Raw genomic sequence first — 21,241 nt, 5'->3', positions numbered from 1 at the left:
TAATATTGAATTCTGTGGTTGCTCTTTACCTCTACTTGGAATTATACTATCTGAATGTGTAGCAAAATCAGTACTACTGCCACCACCACTGTCCATTACCATCATTATTGTTAAGGAACACCAATCAAGCAAACGCTGTGCCTGCACATCAAAAGTGCATTTTGAGACTAACTGATTACCTAGTTAAAGAGTGGAGGCAGCCAGAGGAGATGTAGTAAGCCAAAGGAGACACTGTCATTAATTCTACAGACATGTTCAAAGAAGTCTGTCACAAAGATATTATCATGTATACAGGCGTTTGTCAATTACTTCTGCAACAAAACATACACCTGCGACCTGCAGGTCTCCAGATTCCTGTTGTTCACCAGAACCAGCCTAGGCACTTGGCAAGTCAGTACTGGCCAATGCAAGCATCACATGCATGTGTACTTTTCAGACAACAACAAAAACATCTACAACTGTTCCAGTTATTACAGCTACTTTCCACTCCATTCATGCTTGGAAGAATGACTGACTGGATGCCTCTGTGTGTGCTGTAATTATTCTAATCTTATCCTCACAATCCCTGTATGACCGATACACAGGGTTGTAGCATATTTTTAAAGTTGCCATTTAAAGCTGGTTCTTGAAACTTTGCTAGTACACTTTCTCAGGATAGTTTACATCACTCTGCAAGAGTGTGCCAGTTTAGTTTCTTCAGTATCTCTGTGACACTCTCCCACAGATTAAACAAACCTGTGACCATTCATGCTGTCATTCTCTGCACATTTTCAATATCCCCAGTTAGTCCTATCTGGTATAGGTTCTCCACACTTGGATGACATTCTAGAACTGGTAACACAAATAATTTTTAAGCAATCTCCATTATAGACTAACTTGTGCCAGAATTTAACATCACGTGGGATGCAAGCAGCAATCTGGAGGGGGTGGAGAAGGTGAAGGGATAGTAGTGTATGAGTGGGGAAACAGACTATCATCATCTGGTGGAGTGTGCAGGGACTAGACTGGTAACAGGTGCAGCATTGGGAGGGTGTGGAACTGCGAGGTGTGGTTAAAAAAGGACAAAAAACGTAGAGCATCGGGGAAAGATGGGCGGATGTGTTGGCACTGCACTGCAAATGAACGGGGTGGGAGATTATGAGAATGGAGAGGAAATGGTAGGACAGAGGGGGATGGAAACTGCTGGGTGGAGGGTACAGGGACAGCATGTTACCATAGTTTGAGGCTGGGATAATTACTGATATTAAAGTCGTCTAGGACACTTTTTTTTGTGTTTTACATTTTTGAGCATTTAAAGCAAATTGCCAATCTTTGCATCAGTTTGAAATCTTATCAAGATCTGACTGAGTATTTGTACAGCTTCTTTCAGACAGTACTTTTAATCCCTTTTCCAAGATTAAGAACAGATTTTATTTCTTAGTTTGCATTACTAAAAAGGAACAAATGTTGTTTTTTATGTTACACGGTATGTGCGCACCCTCGAAAGGACCATGGCCATGTTTCTGTGCAAACTCATGAGGTGGCAGGGCTGTGCTTAGCATCACACTATTAGGGTTCTTGGCGCATTGATTACAGTGATGCAATGGATGCCAATTGTGAGCAAAGAGTGAACATTAAGTTCTGCATTAAGCTTGGGAAAACCCCTAGTGAAACTTGGACAATGATTAAGCAAGCATACGCAGGTGAGGTACTTTCAAAAAGTCGTGTTTTTAAGTGGCACAAAACGTTTTGTGAAGGCAGACATTCAGTGCAAGGTGATCCCAGAGCTGGTCACCCCTCTACGGCACATACCGATGCGAATATGGAGCACGTATTGAGGCTGTTCTTGCAAGAAGAGCATTATGTAACTGTGTGCATTATAGCAGAAGATCTTAATTTGAGCTGTGATGTGTGTCAAAAGATTTTAAGTGAAGATTTAGGGAAATGGAAACTTAATGCAAAATTCACCCCTCACACACTAACAGAGGAACAGGAAGAGGAAAGATGAAGAATTTCTGCTGAACTACTCGACAGACCAGACTTGACCCCACATTTCTGTCACAGATTACTGGTGGGGATAAAAGTTGGTGCTACCAGTAAGACTTTCACACAAAGTGTTAAAGTGCTGAATGACAGAGTCCTAGATTACCAGCCTCGAAAAAAGGCAAACAACAACCTTCGAGAACAAAGATGATTTTGATTGCATACTCTGATGGTAAAGGATTAGTTCAGCATCAGTATATTCTTCCAGATCAAATAGTGAACGAGACTCTTTACACCGAAGTCTTGGAATGTTTGTGACAAGCAATTTGACATTGCCGCTCTAATTTGTGGCATTCTCAGGACTGATTCTTACTGCATGACAACACAAGAACCCCATCTGGCCAAACATTCTGTTATTGCCATCCAACATCTGCTGTATACACCCGACCTCTCCCATTGTTTGCAGGTAAAAAGGCAACTGAAAGGAAAGCTTCATCAAGATATTGCAAACCTCCAACGAGCTGTGACAAATGAGACTACAACCATTTCAGCTGAAAATTTGCCTGCTTGCATTCAAGATCTCAAGAAACATTGGCAAACACAACAGACAGCCAAGAAGATTACTTCGATAGACACTACAATCACTACTAGGCAAGAGCAATTTTCCATTAAAAAAGTCCTGGAACTTTACTGGAAAATAGAGTAGATAGCTGCATCATCTCCAAAACCATGCTGTCTTGTTGTCCACGGTACTCCCCGTAGCCATCACTTGAGGTGCCAGTCTCACCACCAGCAAAGTGCACCTCAGCGACCATGACACTGCCATCAAGTCACACGCCCCATACAAAAATCCTTTTGCCTACTTATTTAAAATGTCACTCAATGACTAGCAGGCACCATTCTCTCCGCGTCTGCTCAGGCCGTACCCAGTGGCCCAACCTCACTAAGTTTCCTCTGTTAGTCATTCCACATCAAACTACACACCAACCAGGACTTGTGGATTTCAATGGATTTAACTGCCAAATGTTAACTCCTCTTGTAACTCCCTGAGGCCCTGGACAGTTACTTGCCAAGTATTATCTCTTCTTGTAACTGATTAAAGAACTGTGAAGTATTTGTTGTGTTTTTACCAATAAAATTTGTTCTTTGTCTGCTTGAGAGCCAGTATTTCTTCATGCACCATTCACCAGTTGTAACAGAATGGTCATGCTCAGAGAAGGCTCCATTTCTCAATTAGGACTGGCGTTATGTCACTGGTGCTATGATTACTGGGACCTGGTTATTTGTAACAAAATTGTAACTACAAAACTGGTGACGAGGATAAAACATTTATGCAACATTCTCTTCCTAACAGTATTTGGCGACAAGGATAAACTTCGCATTTTTGTGACACCTGGAGTTGTCTCCCACTGCAGTCCTGCCAGCAACTGAATTTTTCCAGTGATGCCCAATGCTGCCCTATCACTTTGAATCTTCTACCAAGCAGCCATGGTCACTTTCCAGGACACACCCCACAATGGGCAACAAGGCCCCAAGCCTGCAACATACATTTCTGTTGCTGGCGATGAAGTCTCCACACTTGTGACGACATCACATTTCCCTCACTGGCGATGACTGTCCCCATGCCACATCATATTTTCAATGTTGACCACAATGTTCCGCATTTACAATTTTCCATCCTCTGTCATCAGCATCAAGGTTTTCAGGTAATTTCGACAAATTGTTGTACTGCTTCCCAGGTAGATGGTTCTTTTTCTCAGTGCTGTTTCTACATTACTGGTTATAGTATGTTTCTCACGCCCTTCGACATGGCAACCAATCGTTCCGATTTTCTCGCAATGCACCGGAGGTGCCCAGCCACTGTCTCTGAAGTGGCTTCAGGCTCAGCCCCCCCCCCCCCAAATCTTCTTGTGAGGACCATTGTTCCTCATTCCTTACGTTGGGCCCACCCCTACATCATCTCCAGCAGCTTTGCACACAGTTGACTCCTCTGGTACTTCTCATGCTGGTCCGCTCCACTGTTCGTGGCCACGTCTGTGCCGTCCACAATCCTATCAGAGGCCATTTCACAACCCCAGGTTGAGGATGACAGGGACAGGGCCACAGCTGTCATGACCTCACCACGCCCTGCATAAACCCGAGAATGGTACGTCTTCCATGTGGATATTTCCGGCATCGAAAGGGCACCGCCATCTCTCCCTACAGAGTAAGATGGGAGGCAGCTTCTTTGTCCCAGCACACTATGCAGCAACTCTACTATGACCCTCCCATCTTTATTCCAAAGAGGGAAGGGTAGACAGGGTCTTCAGCTATTGTCAAGATAGCTCCATCATCTCATTCTTAAGGAGGAAGGGCTCATCAATCAGTGCATCAGAGCACACACTCACTCACAATTTGCTCGGTGTCCAATCCGCGCTTTATGCTCATGGGACTTGTTGGCTAATCAATTGGAACACGAACTTCTTCAAGTCTTCACATAGCACACGTGTTGGGTTATATGCCAACCCTGCCCAGTGGCCCATCTTAGGCAGTACACAACGTGCTTCCACTATTAGGCATTCCACCTCGAACTGGAAACCAGCCATGACTTGTGATTTAAATGGAACTTCCCAATTAAGGGCTAGGGTGACATTGTGGTTACTGGTTTACATGGTTATTTGTAATAAGATTGTGGATACTCCCGGATAGCAGGTTTTCTACTGTTGCATGTCACTCATTGTAATTAAACTATTGCAGATTTCAAATGTTTTCATGACAATGAGTTTGCCTTTCTGTTGAAGTCTTTCAATGAGAGGATAGAAATAAAAACTGTGCTATGTTCTCACTACACTTAGAACTCCATTTTCAATCTCAAGAGTACCTACACAACTTCATCTCAACTGCTCCAACTTACATCTTGGCAAAGTACTAACATCACAACCACTGTTTGCGTTAACAAATGAACATTACCACCCATCAAGAAATGGTCAATACATTAACACACACACACACACACACACACACACACACACACACACACACACACACATATATATATTTAACATGGAATGCTTGCTGTTAAGTTTCTTGCGTAGCAAATCACAATCATTCCCCTTATCAGAACTGAAATGCTTAAACATTTTTATAAAATTCTGTCAGTACTTGTACACAACTAAATGAGAAAGGGACTTATTCCTAGCAAAAACAATTTTTGTAGAGTGGCCGATGTATGTCAAGTGCACTACAGTGTTCAAAGGGCACATCAATGAACTTCCTTTCCAAATGATCTCTCACAGTTGACTTACCTCTCCGAGAGCAACTTTTGAAATCCTCAGCACCTTATACATCAGTACAGGGTCATGATGCAAGGATGGTCCCAATGCCTGCAGCATGGGAAATGCTGCATCACGCAGCTCGAGGAGAGTCTGAGCAGGTTTGGGTGCAAGGGAGCTCAACTGGTGAGCACGAGGAGTGCGGACATGATTCTTTGTTAGTGGTCCACATTTCCTGCAATAATAAAAATGACACATTTTTTAAAAACAGTTGGTTATAAGTGCCATGCCTTATATAGTATTATTAATAATGATAACTGCATCTGTTCATAAGAAAATACATTATGTAAAGACAACTACTGACCAACTACTTGATGGTAGATTACATGAAGATTTTTCATCTACAATGTACAATCAATTTTAAAATGTAGAAGCAATATAACACTGCAGCAACAACTGGAGTGCAATAATGTTACATAATTAACTAAAAACATAGTTGTGTGCAGGGATGAGGGCGGGAGGGACAAAAGATGAACAAGGCACATTATTTTATTAAATAAAAACATATGTGATGTAATTTTTCCAACAACTTTTAAAGATAACTTTGCACTACTGATTACCACATTTTTTACACAGCCCAATTTTTGTACATAGTCCAATGTAGCCACTGTCAGGACAGACTGGTGATAAGCATAGTCTTAGCTACTATAGTGAGACAAGCTTTCCACCCTACACCAAAACTTAGGATTTCGAGCACATTGCTAAAAAAAAAAAAAAAAAAAAAAAAAAAAAGGGCAATGAAGTAGAAACTCACTGTGTGGACATATTTGTTCAAAGGGCTGAGTAACATCTGGTTGCTGAGGTGGCCATATGGGAGGCCACACAATCCGCGTTTCTAAGCAAGGAGGCCCAGCAATTTGCTGAAACCGCAGCCATATGGGAGGCTACACAATTCACGTTCCTACGCAAGGAGGCCCAGCAATTTGATGAACCCCCCCCCCCCCCCCCCACCAGATCAAACCCACCTAGACATGTGTTTTAAGGACAATGTATGCTGCAGTTGTTGGAAATGGTCAAGTCAAAAGGCACCTAAAGTTGCAACCGGATTGTGCCTACAGTAGAAGGATGTAAAAAGATCAGAGACATAGAGCGAACTGTCTGACTTTATAACAACACTCAGTGAACCAGGTTACCATGGTGCTTGAGGGGCTGCTCATAGGAATGTGAATACAGGAAATGGGTATGGGATCAGTTCCCTCACTGTCCCACAATCCCCCATGCAAAGCGAATCAAGTAAGAAATATAGGATTCACTCAGGCAGAGAGAACTGGGGAAAAAAGTAAATACCCCATAGGTTCGCAAAATGTGGAACTGGAATCAGATGTACAGAAGCACCAGTTCAAATTCAAATTAGTGTGTAAGTATTACAGTTATTCCAATGTCATTTTTGGTAACAATTTCCTGCACCATATTCATGGCATAGTTAACTTTCACACACAGAAAAGTGCAACTTGGCAAAAATTTCCATACTTTTGACAATGTTTCTGCTTCTTGGAGATGAGGGTAGCCAGAACAAATGGCCACATTTTGACAACCAGCTAAACAGTACACCACAGTATTGTATCGTTAAACAAAGCTGAGAAAATATCTTGCAGTACAGAAAAAATCCTAAAGAGAGAGAATAAGAAAGGTTTTTCATGAGCAAACATTTTCTTACTGGATCCACTAACAAGAAATGAAGTTTTGGATGGCAAGTAGCAATACGTGAAGCATGGTTTACCTCGAATTAGTATGTCAGAAGAGGGTACAATTTTGGCAATAAGCATAGAGATTTTAAAATTCCTGGTGTATCACATTCGTTAGAGTGTACGATCTAAATGCTGATGACATAAAATCATACCAACAAAACAAACAGACTCAAAGAACAATTTACATAAATCCCATCTCAGTTATACTGTCTACCAAAGAGGAAATTATAACTTGAGCACCTGTGTAAGGCAGATCATGATTGTTGTACCCTGCTCACTTGCAGCCAATAGTGGAGCAAATATTTCAGATTTACTAGAAGCTAGAGTAATTCAAACTTCCATCAGTCTCCGGGCTTCACCAACAGTGATAGTCATCAAGGAAACAAGTAAGAAAACAAAGGCTTAACACATTTGCATGAGTGCAGGTAATACGGTCACAACACTGGATACCTATCACCTTTTTCAATGACACTTTGGATCACCTGAAAAAGCAAGTTTTTCACCACCTTAGATATGTGATACAATTACCAACAAATTCCAGTAACTATGAAGATTGGGAAAAGGTAGGCTTTCTCTTCTGGCATACCAAAAAACTAAGGATGCCCTTTGGCACAAGAAATGCTCCTGACTTTTAAAGAGTTTAAAGCTGCTCATCAGTCCAGTTTACCTGGATGACAATTCTTTTTTGGGGTTGTGTTAGTGACATTAATCTAAATTTTAAATTAGAAAACTGCAGTTGCGCACAGTCAGAAATGCAGTATCTAGGCCATATAATTTCAGCAGATGGTTGAAGACTACGATGATGGTTGATGGACACGGGGAAAGATTTTCCCGCACTGAGAAAAGCTAAAGAATTGCAACTGTTTCTTGGCTTAGCAAATTACTATCAACGTTCCATGGAGAACTATTGAGCACCCAAGGAACTTCTCACAAAATTAATAAAAATGGAAACACCTTTTCAGAAGACTGTGAGAGTGCCATTTTAAAATTGAAAGAAATTCTTAGAATTTCACCTGTCTTGGCTTATCTGGATTTTATGCAACCTTTTATTTTGTATGAGATGGTAGTGACTCTGCTGCAGGCTGTGTATTGAGTCAAATACAAGATGGTGAAGAAAAAACACTTGGTTACACATCATGTCAGCTGAATCAAGCTCAGTAAAATTTAAGCAGTACAGACAAAGGACTTCTAGCACTTGTTACTTCCTGCGTTACATACATGGATGAGATTTTTGATAATTACTGACCATGCTGCCTTGCAATGGTTGTTGTTATAGTCTTCAGCCCAAAGACTATTTTGATGCAGCTCTCCATGCTACTCTATCCTGTGCAAGCTTCTTCATCTCTGAGTACCTACTGCAACCTACATCTTTCTGAATCTGCTTAGTGTATTCATCTCTTGGTCTCCCTCTACGATTCTTACCCTCCACGATTCCCTCAAATACTAAATTGGTGATCCCTTGATGCCTCAGAACACGTCCTACCAACCAATCCATTCTTCTAGTCAAGTTGTGCCACAAATTCCTCTTCTCCCCAATTCCATTCAGTACCTCCTCATTAGTTACATGATCTACCCATCTAATCTTCAGCATTCTTCTGTAGCACGACATTTCGAAAGCTTCTATTCTCTTCTTGTCGAAACTATTTATCATCCACGTTTCACTTCCAAACATGGTACACTCCATACGAATGCTTTCAGGAAGGACTTCCTGACACTTAAATGGTTCAAATGGCTCTGAGCACTATGGGACTTAACTTCTGAGGTCATCAGTCCCCTAGAACTTAGAACTACTTAAACCTAACTAACCTAAGGACAGCACACACATCCATGCCCGAGGCAGGATTTGAACCTGCGACCATAGCGGTCACGCGGTTCCACACTGAAGCGCCTAGAACTGCACAGCCACACCGGCCGGCTCCTAACACTAAATCTATACTCGATGTTAACAAATTTCTCCTCTTCAGAAATGCTTTCCTTGCCATTTCCAGTCTACATTTTATATCCTCTCTACTTCGACCATCATCAGTTACTTTGCTCCCCAAATAGAAAAACTCATTTACTACTTTAAGCGTCTCATTTCCTAATCTAATATCCTCAGCATCACCCGATTTAATTCGACTACATTCCATTATTTCCTTTTGTTTTTGTTGATGTTCATCTTATATCCTCCTTTCAAGACACTGTCCATGCCGTTCAACTGTTCTTCCAGGTCCTTTGCTGTCTCTGATAGAATTACAATGTCATCAGCAAACCTCAAACGTTTTAATTTCTTCTCCATGGATTTTAATTCCTACTCCAAAATTTTCTTTTGTTTCCTTCACTGCATGCTCAATATACAGATTGAATAACATCGGGGATCACTCCCTTCACAACCACTGCTTCCCTTTCATGCACCTCGACTCATGTAACTGCTGTATGGTTTCTGTACAAATTCTAAATGGTCTTTTGCTCCATTTATTTGACCCTTCACCTTTAGAATTTGAAGAGGGAGAGTATTCCAGTCCACACTGTCAAAAGCTTTTTCTAAGTCTGCAAATGTTAGAACAGTGGGTTTGCCTTGCCTCAATCTCTCTTCTACTGTAAGTCGTAGGATCAGTATTGCCTCGCGGGGTCCAACATTTGTACGGAATCCAAACTGATCTACCCCAAGGTCGGCTTCTACCAGTTTTTCCATTCATCTGTTCAAAATTCATATCAGTATTTTGCAGCTGTGACTTATTGAGCTGATAGTTCAGTAACTTTCACACCTGTCAACACCTGCTTTCTTTGGGATTGTAATTATTATATTCTTTTTGAAGTATGAGGGTATTTCACCTGTCTCACACATCTTGCTCAGCAGATGGTAGAGTTTTGTCATGGTTGACTCTCTCAAGGCTATCAGTAGTTCTAATGGAATGTTGTCTACTCCCGTGGCCTTGTTTTGACTTAGATCTTTCAGTGCTCTGACAAATTCTTCACACAGTTTCATATCTCCCATTTAATCTTCATCTACGTCCTCTTCTATTTCCATAATATTACCCTCAAGTACATCACCCTTGTATAGACCCTCTACATACTACCCTCTACATACTACTTCCACTTTTCTGCTTTCCCTTCTTTGCTCAGAACTGGCTTTCCACATGAGTTCTTGATATTAATACAGGTAGTTCTCTTTTCTCCAAAGGTATTAATGGTTATTCAATTTAAAAGAGCCCAGCAGCACTCTACTTAGGTGGTCTTGAAAACTTGGTGACTGTGTCTACATAGCCAAACACATCTGACAAATTAAACTGGAGTGCACATGCTTTGAGTAGAAAAAAGTAAGAATCCGCAAGTAAGATGATGGGCTTATTGAGGAATTAAAAAGGGCACAAGAATTCAATGTTGAGTGTAGGAAATCAGCTACCGCACTGGATTTTATTACAAGAGATGAAGTTTTATAGACAACACTGGTCAGAGAACGGATTGCGGTTCCAATGACTATCTACAAGTGCGCACTGCAACAATGCCACAACAGCATACAGGCATGTTGCACTGGGAAAAGCACCACATAAAAGCACAATGTAGGTCAGTACTGGTGGCAACAAAAAAAAAAAAAGAGAGATGTATAGGATTGCATTCAAAATTGTCTACTTCATACTAAGAGAGCACAAGGACAAAGACCAAATGCACCTCTTCCAACTTTATCTCAGGCAGCACATTTTGAAATTATAGTCCTCAATATAGTGGGACCATTTTGCATAATGGCCAAAAATAACATATTTATGGTTTACCTTATCACTGACCATTTCTTCCACTAACTTTTAATGAGGCTGGCTGTAAACATGACCACTAAGAAAGATGTGAAAACATTCATGGCTCATTTAGTACAACCAGTTGGGAGTCCAGATGCCATTATAACTAAATGGCTCTGAGCACTATGGGACTTAACTTCTGAGGTCATTAGTCCCCTAGAACTTAGAACTACTTAAACCTAACTAACCTAAGGACGTCACACACATCCATGCCCTAAGCAGGATTCGAACCTGCGACCGTAGCGGTCGCGCTGTTCCAGACTGTAGCGCCCAGAACTGCTCGGCCACTCCGGCCGGCCGTTATAACTGACCAAGAGACAAACTTTATGTCTAATCTATGGTACGGGTCTGTTGACTGAAGAACTGTACCATTTCACCCTAAAAGTAACAGTAGTGTTGAACATGTGCAAAAAATTTTGTCAAAATGTTGTATTACATAAACAGTTCATGCTCACACTACAGTCACCCATGCCCATATGTGATTTCATTGTACAACGTCATGGTACGTAAGACCAAAGGCTTGACTGCCTATAAAATCTTTATTTCATGATTGCCAAATGCATTCCCCTTCTGAGATTGAGGTGTTGTCACCTGAAATAAGTTGCAACAAAATGAACAACTTACCAAAAGACTAAAATTTATTTTGAAGAGAGTTCAGCAGAACAAAGCAGCTGTGACAAGGAGGCAACAGCTCCATAGTTGAAGGAATGCAGGGATGCCATTACATCAAGTAGGAAATGATGTGATGTTACAACAAACTGCTGTCAAAATGGGCAGAAATAAGATATTTCTGTGGCTCTGTGATGGACCATTCCAGGTACTAGCTTTCACACTACCTGCCAATGTCAAATTACGGCTCCCAGATCAGAAGAATGCTAAACCAAATGTAAGGGTAGTGATATACCATGTTCTGTAGTGGATCCACCAAAGCTCATAAATAACCATCAGCATAAATGTCAAAGTGTAGTAAAACTTTTACACAGCATACATTTTAGATTCTGCACCTCCACACAATTTATGATCCATGGATTAAGAACAGGTTTTATCGTAAGTCATACAGGTGAGTTATAGTGTCAGTATTTTTCTGTCAGTCTATCATTTGGTCATATTGATGATTCTGTTGTGTATTTTCGCTTCATCAGGCCCCTGATTAAATTGAAATTTTACTTAGGTTTGCATATGTGTAGGGTGTCTTGTTCATTGATATTCAATGGGACAATCAATCTATATAACTCCACACCTCAAGGATGGTGTCACATTTTCATACGGTCAATACTATCACATTTTCATACGGTCAATACTATCCTCTTCTGTCTTTCCTCACAGCAAAATGTAATTTTTACAAGTACTATTTCTCCTGAGTGAACTGAGGGTCACTGTTTTCTGTGAAGTTGCCTCTTGTACTTTTAAACAATGTTACATTTATTAACACCACAGCCCTGGAGAGAACTTAACCACTATGCCATTTTCCGCCTGGTTTTCCTCTTTTACTTATTATTTCTGAAGAAATCTGCAGAAAAAAGATTCTGATCTCTGACAGACCGAACCGCCTAACGTTCAACCGCTGCGAATAAGCACAAGCCAGTACCACACCACATGTCCTGTCTCCTAATACACATTTACAATGGAATTGGGCTCCTTCACTTACACATCACCAGTACTATTCAATTTCTTTTGTAGACTTTGTTTCTCCTTGGAACTAAGAAATTCTGCAGTGACTGTTAGGTGAGAGGTTTTTGTTTCTTTATTTCTTTGTACTGTTTTTACACTGTATTGTATGTATTCTGACCAACTGTTCTGAGACACAGAACCCTTTTCCATTACAGACATGTTTCTCAGGTGCAATATTTATTATTATTATTATTATTATTATTATTATTTTAAATAAATTATCGTGCCTATACAGCGCATTATCAACCTTACAACATCCACTTTACAAATGCTAAAGCTTCCTTAGTATCAATCAGGCAGACCATGGACCTGCGCTTCATTCATCCCTGGACGACAGTCTAGAATGTGGGTGGTTGCCTACAGTGGACATCTATACCTTGCCTAAGGAAGATGGCACCTTGGAAGTCTTTGACCTAGATCCTGAAGGGTGATACCAAAATTAAGTGTTTTCCTCCCTCTGATTTGTACAAGTTTTTTTGATTTCCACTGAGCTATTCGTCACATCAATATCCGGCACTCACCTGAATCTTTCTATGGCCATGAGTCTTGTTTCTGTTGTACTGTCACAAACTCAGAACCTTTTTGTGGTTCTTCAAGGCTAGTATTTGTCATTTCACCTGTTTTTATTGGTTCTTTGTTGTTGTCACAACAGTGCTTAAAAAAACTCCATTGCCTGTGCAGCAAAAGAGAATACTACCAAACTGATTCCTGTAGCACTCTGACTGTTACCCAAGCAGCCTCGTCTGCTCTCCATTTATTTTATGTCCAAATGATAAGCTTTTATTTCCTTATGTTCAAATTTTTTTGCAACTTCTGTATTTTACATGAATTAAATGCACTGATTTTTACCTCTGTTCGATTTTCATGTAATATTTTGTTTGACCCAACATAATTCCTAGTATTATTTTATAAGTCTATGGAAGAGGTTGACAGCAGTGTGTTAGTAGTAGTCACGTGTCGTAATGATACTTGCTGTTTTACAGGACTAACTAATGTTAAGCCTGGTCACCGCAGGGTCCACACAAATTCGTTTATCTACTGCATGTGAAATGATACAAGATTATTGTCGTCACTTGCCTTGGCTTTTACTTAGCTGCCTTTTGGAATTCCCCTCAATGTCGCAAGTGCTATCTGAGTATATTTCTAATGTTACATTCACACAGCATTTTCGTGAAATAATCGAGGTAGTTGATTTGTCACAACTTTACAACAAGAGAAGACATCTTGAATACTTGATCCAACATTTAGTCTTGCATTCATGAGAGTCAGAAATTTAGATACCTCTGAATAGCAGTAGTAGTAAGCATGAGAGATGCTGAGTCGAAGATAGGCACAACAAAAAGACTTTCAGAAAGTGAGCCTTTGGCCAACAAGACTTTCATCAGAAATAGACAACACACACACCTCTCTCCGTCTCTACCTGTTGGGGCCAAAATGCGAGCAGCAGTGCATGACAGGAGAAGCAACCAGGAAGTGGGGGTATGCAGGAAGCTGAGGCAGGGAGGGGGAGGGATAGGGGTGGGGTACAGTTAAGTGCTGCTTATAGGAGCATACAGAGACAAGGTGGAGAGAGCGTAGGGCAGATACATGCAGTTGGGAAGTTAGACAGAGCAGGGGAGGGAGGGGGAGTAGCGGAAAAGGGGGGAAATAAAAAGACTGGGAGCATTGGTGGAGTGTTGGAAGGGGAAGAGGGTAGGGGATGGGATAGGTGACACTTCTGACTGGACTGGGTGGGTGGTGGAGGGAGAGTGTATGGGAAAGTCATGAATCTAAGTCTATTATAGGAATATGAGCCACGAGGCAAGGCGCTGGGAGCAGGAGTTGTACAGGGATGGACGAGAATATTGTGTTGGTTTGGTGGGCAGTAGAATATCACTGTGGGAGGGGTGGGGAGCATAATGGGTAGGACATTCCTCATTTCAGGGCACGAGAGAGTTAGTTGAATTCCTGGTGAAGAATGTGATTCAGTTGCTCCAGGCCTGGGTGGTACTGTCATGGGGAATGCTCTTCTGTGGCTGGACAATGGAAATTGGGAGCTGGTGGGTGATTGGAGAGATAAGGCACAGGAGATCTGTTTTTATATAAGGTCTGGAGGGTAACTACGATCTATGAAGGCCTCAGTGAAATCCTTGATATTTTTCGAGAGGGACTGCTTGTCACTACACATACGATGGGCATGGGTGGCTAGGCTATATGGAAGGGAATTCTTGGCATGGAGTGAGTGGCAGCTGTCAAAGTGGAGGTATTGGTGAGGTTGGTAGGTTTGATATGGACAGAGGTACGAATGTAGCCACCTATGAGGTGGAGATCACCATCAAGAAAGGTGGCTTGTTAGGTTGAGTAGGAGCAGGCAAAACGAATCACGGAGGTGTTGAGGTTCTGGAGAAATGTGGATAGGGTGGCCTCACCCTTGGTGTAGACCACTAAGATGTCACCAATGAATCTGAACCAAGCGAGAGATTTGGGATCCTGTGTGTTTAGGAAGGATTCCTCTAGATGGCCCATGAATAGGTTTGCATAGGATGGTGCTGTGCACGTGCTCATAGCTGTACCCTGGATTTGTTTATAGGTAATGCCTTCAGAGGAGAGGTAATTGTGGTGAGGATATGGTTGGTCACGGCAACTACAAAGAAGATTGTAAGTTTGGAATTCATTGTGTGTTTGGAATCGTAGTGTTCAATAGCAGTAAGGCCATGGGCATTAGAGATATTAATGTAAAGGGAGGTGGGATCAATAGTGATGAACAGGACACCATGTGATAAAGGTATAGGAACTGTGGGGAGTCGTTGGAGGAAATGGTTGGTATCTTGTATATAGGAGGGTACGTTGTGGGTAATAGGCTGAAGATTTTGGTCTATGAGAGCAGAGATTCTCTCAGTGGTGGCATGGCAACCGGCCACAATGGGGTGTCCTAGGTGGTTGGGTTTACTGACTTTAGGAAGCACTTAGAAGGTAGGAGTGTGGAGAGTGGTAGGAGTGAGGAGACAGATGGACTCTGGAGAGAGGTGCTCGAATGGGCCTAAGGGTTTGAGGAGAGACTGGAGATCCTGCTGGATTTCTGGAATGGGGTCACTGTGGCAGGGTTTGTAGGTGACGAATCTGACAGCTGGCGGAGTCCTTCTGCCCAGTAATCCTTGCAATTCAAAAGAACAGGGGAGGAGCCTTTGTCAGCAGGTACGATTATAAGATCGAGATCAGTTAGGTTGGTTTGAATGTTGAGGGATTTGGGCAATGGTTATGAGGATGGTTCAAGGTTAAGAAATTCTGGAAAGTTAATAGGGGTGATTTGGGGCAGTGGTGGTGGATCACAACTAGATGGAGGAGTGAACTGAGTCAGGCAGAGTTCAATATTGGTCTCTGGTTGAGTGTGATTTGTAGGGTTGATAGTGAAAAAGAATTTCCACTAGAGAGACCGGGAGAAGGAGAGAAGATCCTTAACAAGCCCTGCATGGCTGAATCTGGGAATGGAACGAAAGATGGTGCCTTTGGAAAGGATTGATACTTCTGCGGGGATAAGGCTTTTGGAAGAACGGTTCATGACTGTGTTTCGGGTCTGTTTGGGTTCTGGATTCTGTATGGTGGTGAGAGTGAGTTTTTGAGGGTAAGGTAAATGTCGTAGGTCTGCGAGACAGGGTTTGTCAGCTACGATGGGATGTGGGGAGGTTTGGAGGTTGTTGTAGAGATGGTGGATAGTGGTAGTCCAAAGTGGGAGTAGGAAGTGTACGGGGTTGAAACTTTTTTCATGTGGTGTTGTGAATGTTGCTCTAGTTCCTGGAGGGCAAGAGTTTCACTGTGTAATTTGGGATTGAATAGCAGAATTTTGTGGGTGTGTATCAGATATTGCGAGGACGTTTGGGCCTGATTGATATGGTTTTGCACGAGTATGTTGTTGAGGGTTAAGGATTGGCACAATCTGAACAAATGAAAGTCACTAAGGAAGGAAGGGTTGCAGCCAGAGGTGGGCAATTTGATGGTAATGCAATTTGGGGCGATTCCTTGAGCAAAGCAACAATGCTGGAACAGTATGTGAGAGAGGGTTTTGGCTAGGGATATGGAAATTTTTCTGATGGTGGGAAAAACACACAAAAATATGTAAGTAATACAGAAATATGTGCAAAAGGTGGGTAAATTACGAAAAGTATGAAACGGATGAAGTAAGGGGAAACAAGATGAAATCTGATGGAATAGGCCAATAGCGAAAGGCAAAAACCAACTGAAATTGGCATGTGAACACAATGAGATCAAAGAAAAGAAAAAAAAATTAATGTATTTTGCAGGCCTGTGGGTGGATAAATGTGAAGAAGGGAGATGGCATATGTGACAAGATTAGATGAAGTTAGTAGATGCAAACTGGAAAAGAGAGGAGGAGGAGTGGGTGGTTGGGAGGGGTTGGTAGGACGAGATACAAGACATCAGAAATAACATGGGAAAATAAGCGAGAATAGTAACGAAAAAGTAGAAAGCAATATTACAGGCAGGGTGTATACGTGGACAAAGATAAAAAATTCCCAAATTTTTCCCGGATACCCTGCTAAAAAACACACTTTTTCCCGGATAAAAATACTGGGTTGTTTAGGAAATCAGCCTTATTTACCAGGGTAAGTATAAGAATAAACTAATTGTGTTTGCATAAGGCTGATTTCCAAAACAACCCAGTTTTTAAATCGGAAACATGGAAGAATGAAAAGAGGAGCTTCAAACCTTAATAAAATGGGTAAAAATACACATTTTCCATGGGGGGAAAAAATATCTTTCATGTGCAGCAATATATATATGCTGTATATTTTCGTATTAGGAAAGTATAAATTTGAATTCCATCAAACACAGGATGTTAGTTTCCGAAGCATTGAAATCGAGATTGGGATGCTCTTCTGTAAGCCAATCACAGCTCATGTCACGTGATCTCGCCAGCCAATGACAGCAGATATTCAGAGCATAGGACACATGATGTAGTCAGCCAATAGTAAAATTACTGTTACGTAGTGTGAACAAACAAGGAGGAAAACTTTGTGGTTCACGTTAATATACATAGTGTAGCTACAAGAAAAGCTAAGCTTTCACACATAATATTGGTATTGAAGATTAATACGCTACGTGAGAAGCCAAGCATTCACATGTAATATAGGTCTTTTTTTGCTTGTATTACACTTTAAGATACATCACACAAATAAGCCAGTAAAATTTAAAATAATAACATAAATGTCTGGTCTTCTGGGATCAAAATTCTTCTGAGTGGTTGGTCCTTAAAGTGTTAAGTTTTAAACGAAAGTCAAACACTCTGTGACTTAGGAAATTCATCCCACATTCTCACATGTAACTTAATTGATCTTGCATAAAATGAAATTTACTTTGAAAGTCAAGCTTTCCAAACCACCATTACCAATATTTTCCTGAGACCTGTTAGAAATAGGTTGGTTTTAGCATTTGCCAGACAGTGCCACAAAACAGGCATTACTGCGCGTGCAGAGCTGTGATGCCCATTAGTTCTAAGTTCTAAGTATAAAGCATTAAGAGATCTTACATTACGTCATACAAGAAACAGGACATCAGAGGCTGCTCCAGGAGCATCAGAATTTCGTAAACTGTACTAAATGCATAATTCAGCTGGAAGTGCTCACTAGATTGTCCACATTCACTATGAATTAGGCCCCACCTGATATTAAGCTTTTCAGTGTGGTTTTCAGCATGCAAATTTTCTTGGTGAATCAGTACTGTACTATCTCACGTTTGGTTCTTTATTATCGCATAATGCTATACGTGCCAGACGATGAAAATGTGCACTCAAAATCCAGTGAATAATTGGAACTAGCCAATACTGTGGAATGAAACATTTTATTTCAAACAAATTGACTGCCTCAGGGAAAAGATTAATAAAAGCCAAATTTCTTTAGCAAACTGCCAAAGTAACTTCATTGTTCTACGAGACAATTAACACTTGACTGCCAAAAATGTGGAAATAAAATAAAATCAGAAATCTGAAACTAGTACAGCAAAATCACTAAACGTAAACAAGGGTCACATGGAGACTACCCCCCTCCCCACTACAATTCAGACAACTCTGTGCATGCACGAATCTGACAGCTGGGGTGCACCACAAAATTTTTTCTAATTAGCATCTGGCTGCTTGCTGCTACTGCCAATACAGGTAACAGCCCCACTTCAAGCAGCCGGAAGTGGGAGAAAGTACTGCTCATACGTGACTCAACGTGCATGCGCATCAGCCCTATGGGAACTTCTCATACTAACCTAAAGTAAACAATTCTAACATCGTACTCATTGAAAGCAGTTTGTTGTTACCAAGTATTGCATAGTCTTCATCCTTTGACACATTTTGCTGTTGGATGATGCTTGTGTGTGCACACCACCATACAGACTAATCTACAAAATAAGTTCAGCTTGATTTTTATTCCTTCCAAATCCTTGCCTCGTACCCTTTTGAATATTTCAACAAAACTATGATCTCCTCTTCATATGATATATCCCCTCCCTTCTAGCTTTATAACATATATTAACTGCATTACTGTGAAGTTAACTCAAGATTACCCTTAACTTAGTCTTCACATGTAAATACCCGTCTCTTGTCTGAACTGTGAACTGGATGGATATAGGCTTTACACTTTTCCTATTCCCGGCAAATACACTAGCAAGTTCAAAGCCTGGGAAACAAAGGACTATCCTATTGTCACCCATGATCGACAGACACATGCTGCTGGAAAATTACAGGACTGCCAGTATAGCTCATACTATATTTGTATAAATTTAAGTCCGCCCCCGGTAGCTGAATGCTCAGCGCGACAGACTGTCAATCCTAAGGGCCCGGGTTCGATTCCAGGCCGGGTCGGAGATTTTCTCCGCTCAGGGACTGGGTGTTGTGTTGTCTTAATCATCATCATTTCATCCCCATTGACGCGCAAGTCGCCGAAGTGGCATTAAATCGAAAGACTTGCACCAGGCGAGTGGTCTACCTGCCGGGAGGCCCTCGTCACACGGCCCCTTTTTTTTTGTATCAATTTAACTATACATGTAACATCTCCCTTTACAAAATTTCTGTATTACTAGCAGAAATTAAACAAGCCCTGTGTTCCCAACCGCTAGCCAAAATAACAAAACTTTGGTCTAGTACATAAGAACCAGCTGGTTATATGCTGATCCACATGACACTCTGGTTTCACATCCACATCACAATCAGAATTTCGCTCTGCACACATATACTACGCAATGCTAAATAACAGGGGAGCTCCATTCAAAGCAACCCACTGTGATATCCTCAGATGTTGTTTCCAGTTCTCCATGCAACTGAAAGAGACTTTCAATGCCACTATTGAACCATTGTTTTCATTTATTCTTGAATGTGAGTTCTCTCTGAGCACACACCCTGACTTGCCAGTTCTTCCAGGTACTCACACCGAATTTCTCCAGCTCTTGAATCACTTGATGGCACAAGGACACAACAAATAACACTACACTGAGCTGCCACCTATATTGTGGCATTTCACAAGCACATTGTATTAGTTAACATAACTGTTCCCTCAGTGACTTCTGTCCTGTCTGTTATTCCGATACAGAGTGTAACTTTGTACTTCCAAACGCAAGTTATGGAGCTGAACATCTTCAGCTTCTCCAGTTGATCACCTGTTTTTTCTGAGATTCAGTGGTTTGTACTGAGGTGAAAACTGATACTTAGAAAGACTTAATCAAGTAGTTGATTTGGTTCCCACCACACATTAACATATTTTCAGTATTGTAACTGTTCTTTAATAAATTAAATACAATTATAACATTATAATTCTTATCATCCACATCTACATCTACATCCATACTCCGCAAGCCACCTGACAGTGTGTGGCGGAGGGTACCTTGAGTACCTCTATCGGTTCTCCCTTCTATTCCAGTTTCGTATTGTTCGTGGAAAGAAGAATTCTGTGTGGGCTCTAATGTCTCTGATTTTATCCTCATGGTCTCTTCGCGAGATATACGTAGGAGGGAGCAATATACTGCTTGACTCCTCGGTGAAGGTATGTTCTCGAAACTTCAACAAAAGCCTGTACTGAGCGTCTCTCGTGCTTTCGCGTTTACTAAATGATCCTGTAACGAAGTGCGCCGCTCTCCGTTGGATCTTCTCCATCTCTTCTATCAAGCCTATCTGGTACGGAACCTACACTGCTGAGCAGTATTCAAGCAGTGGGCGAACAAGTGTACTGTAACCTACTTCCTTTGTTTTTGGATTGCATTTCCTTAGGATGCTTCCAATGAATCTCAGTCTGGCATCTGCTTTACCGACGATCAACTTTATATGATCACTCCATTTTAAATCACTCCTAATGCGTACTCCCAGATAATTTATGGATTTAACTGCTTCCAGTTGCTGACCTGCTATATTGTAGCTAAATGATAAGGGATCTTTCTTTCTGTGTATTCGCAGCACATTACACTTGTCTACATTGAGATTCAATTGCCATTCCCTGCACCATGCATCAATTCGTTGCAGATCCTACTGCATTTCAGTACAATTTTCCATTGTTACAACCTCTCGATATACCACAGCATCATCCGCAAAAAGCCTCAGTGAACTTCCGATGTCATCCACAAGGTCATTTATGTATATTGTGAATAGCAACAGTCTTACGACACTCCCCTGCAGCACACATGGTTCAGTAGCTTGTACTCCTCAAAACTGTCTCTGAAACGAGCTTCTGCCACCCTTATTAACACATCACCACCATTCTGCGGCACCAACTGCATTCACCAAACAGCGACATAATAATTATAATCACATTTCAAGATATGAATTATTAAATGAAAGTAAAATTTATTACCCCCATGCTCCAAGCCCCAC

At 41.3% G+C, this 21,241-nt stretch overlaps 1 protein-coding gene across 2 annotated transcripts in view; it reads right to left on the bottom strand.

Annotated features, from left to right (window-relative positions):
* LOC126198525 (THO complex subunit 2) overlaps positions 1-21,241 on the bottom strand; it is a 304,001-nt gene that overhangs the window by 188,982 nt on the left and 93,778 nt on the right. For both annotated transcript variants that reach the window (XM_049934917.1, XM_049934916.1), the window contains exon 10: positions 5,247-5,448. In XM_049934917.1, coding sequence (XP_049790874.1) covers positions 5,247-5,448 — 202 coding nt within the window. The remainder of the gene's footprint in view (positions 1-5,246; positions 5,449-21,241) is intronic.

Source organism: Schistocerca nitens, chromosome 8 (genome assembly GCF_023898315.1).
Source record: "Schistocerca nitens isolate TAMUIC-IGC-003100 chromosome 8, iqSchNite1.1, whole genome shotgun sequence".
In the NCBI taxonomy this organism is placed as follows: domain Eukaryota; kingdom Metazoa; phylum Arthropoda; class Insecta; order Orthoptera; family Acrididae; genus Schistocerca; species Schistocerca nitens.
Note: the sequence above shows the minus strand (reverse complement) of the source record. Positions and strands in the feature narration are given on the sequence as shown.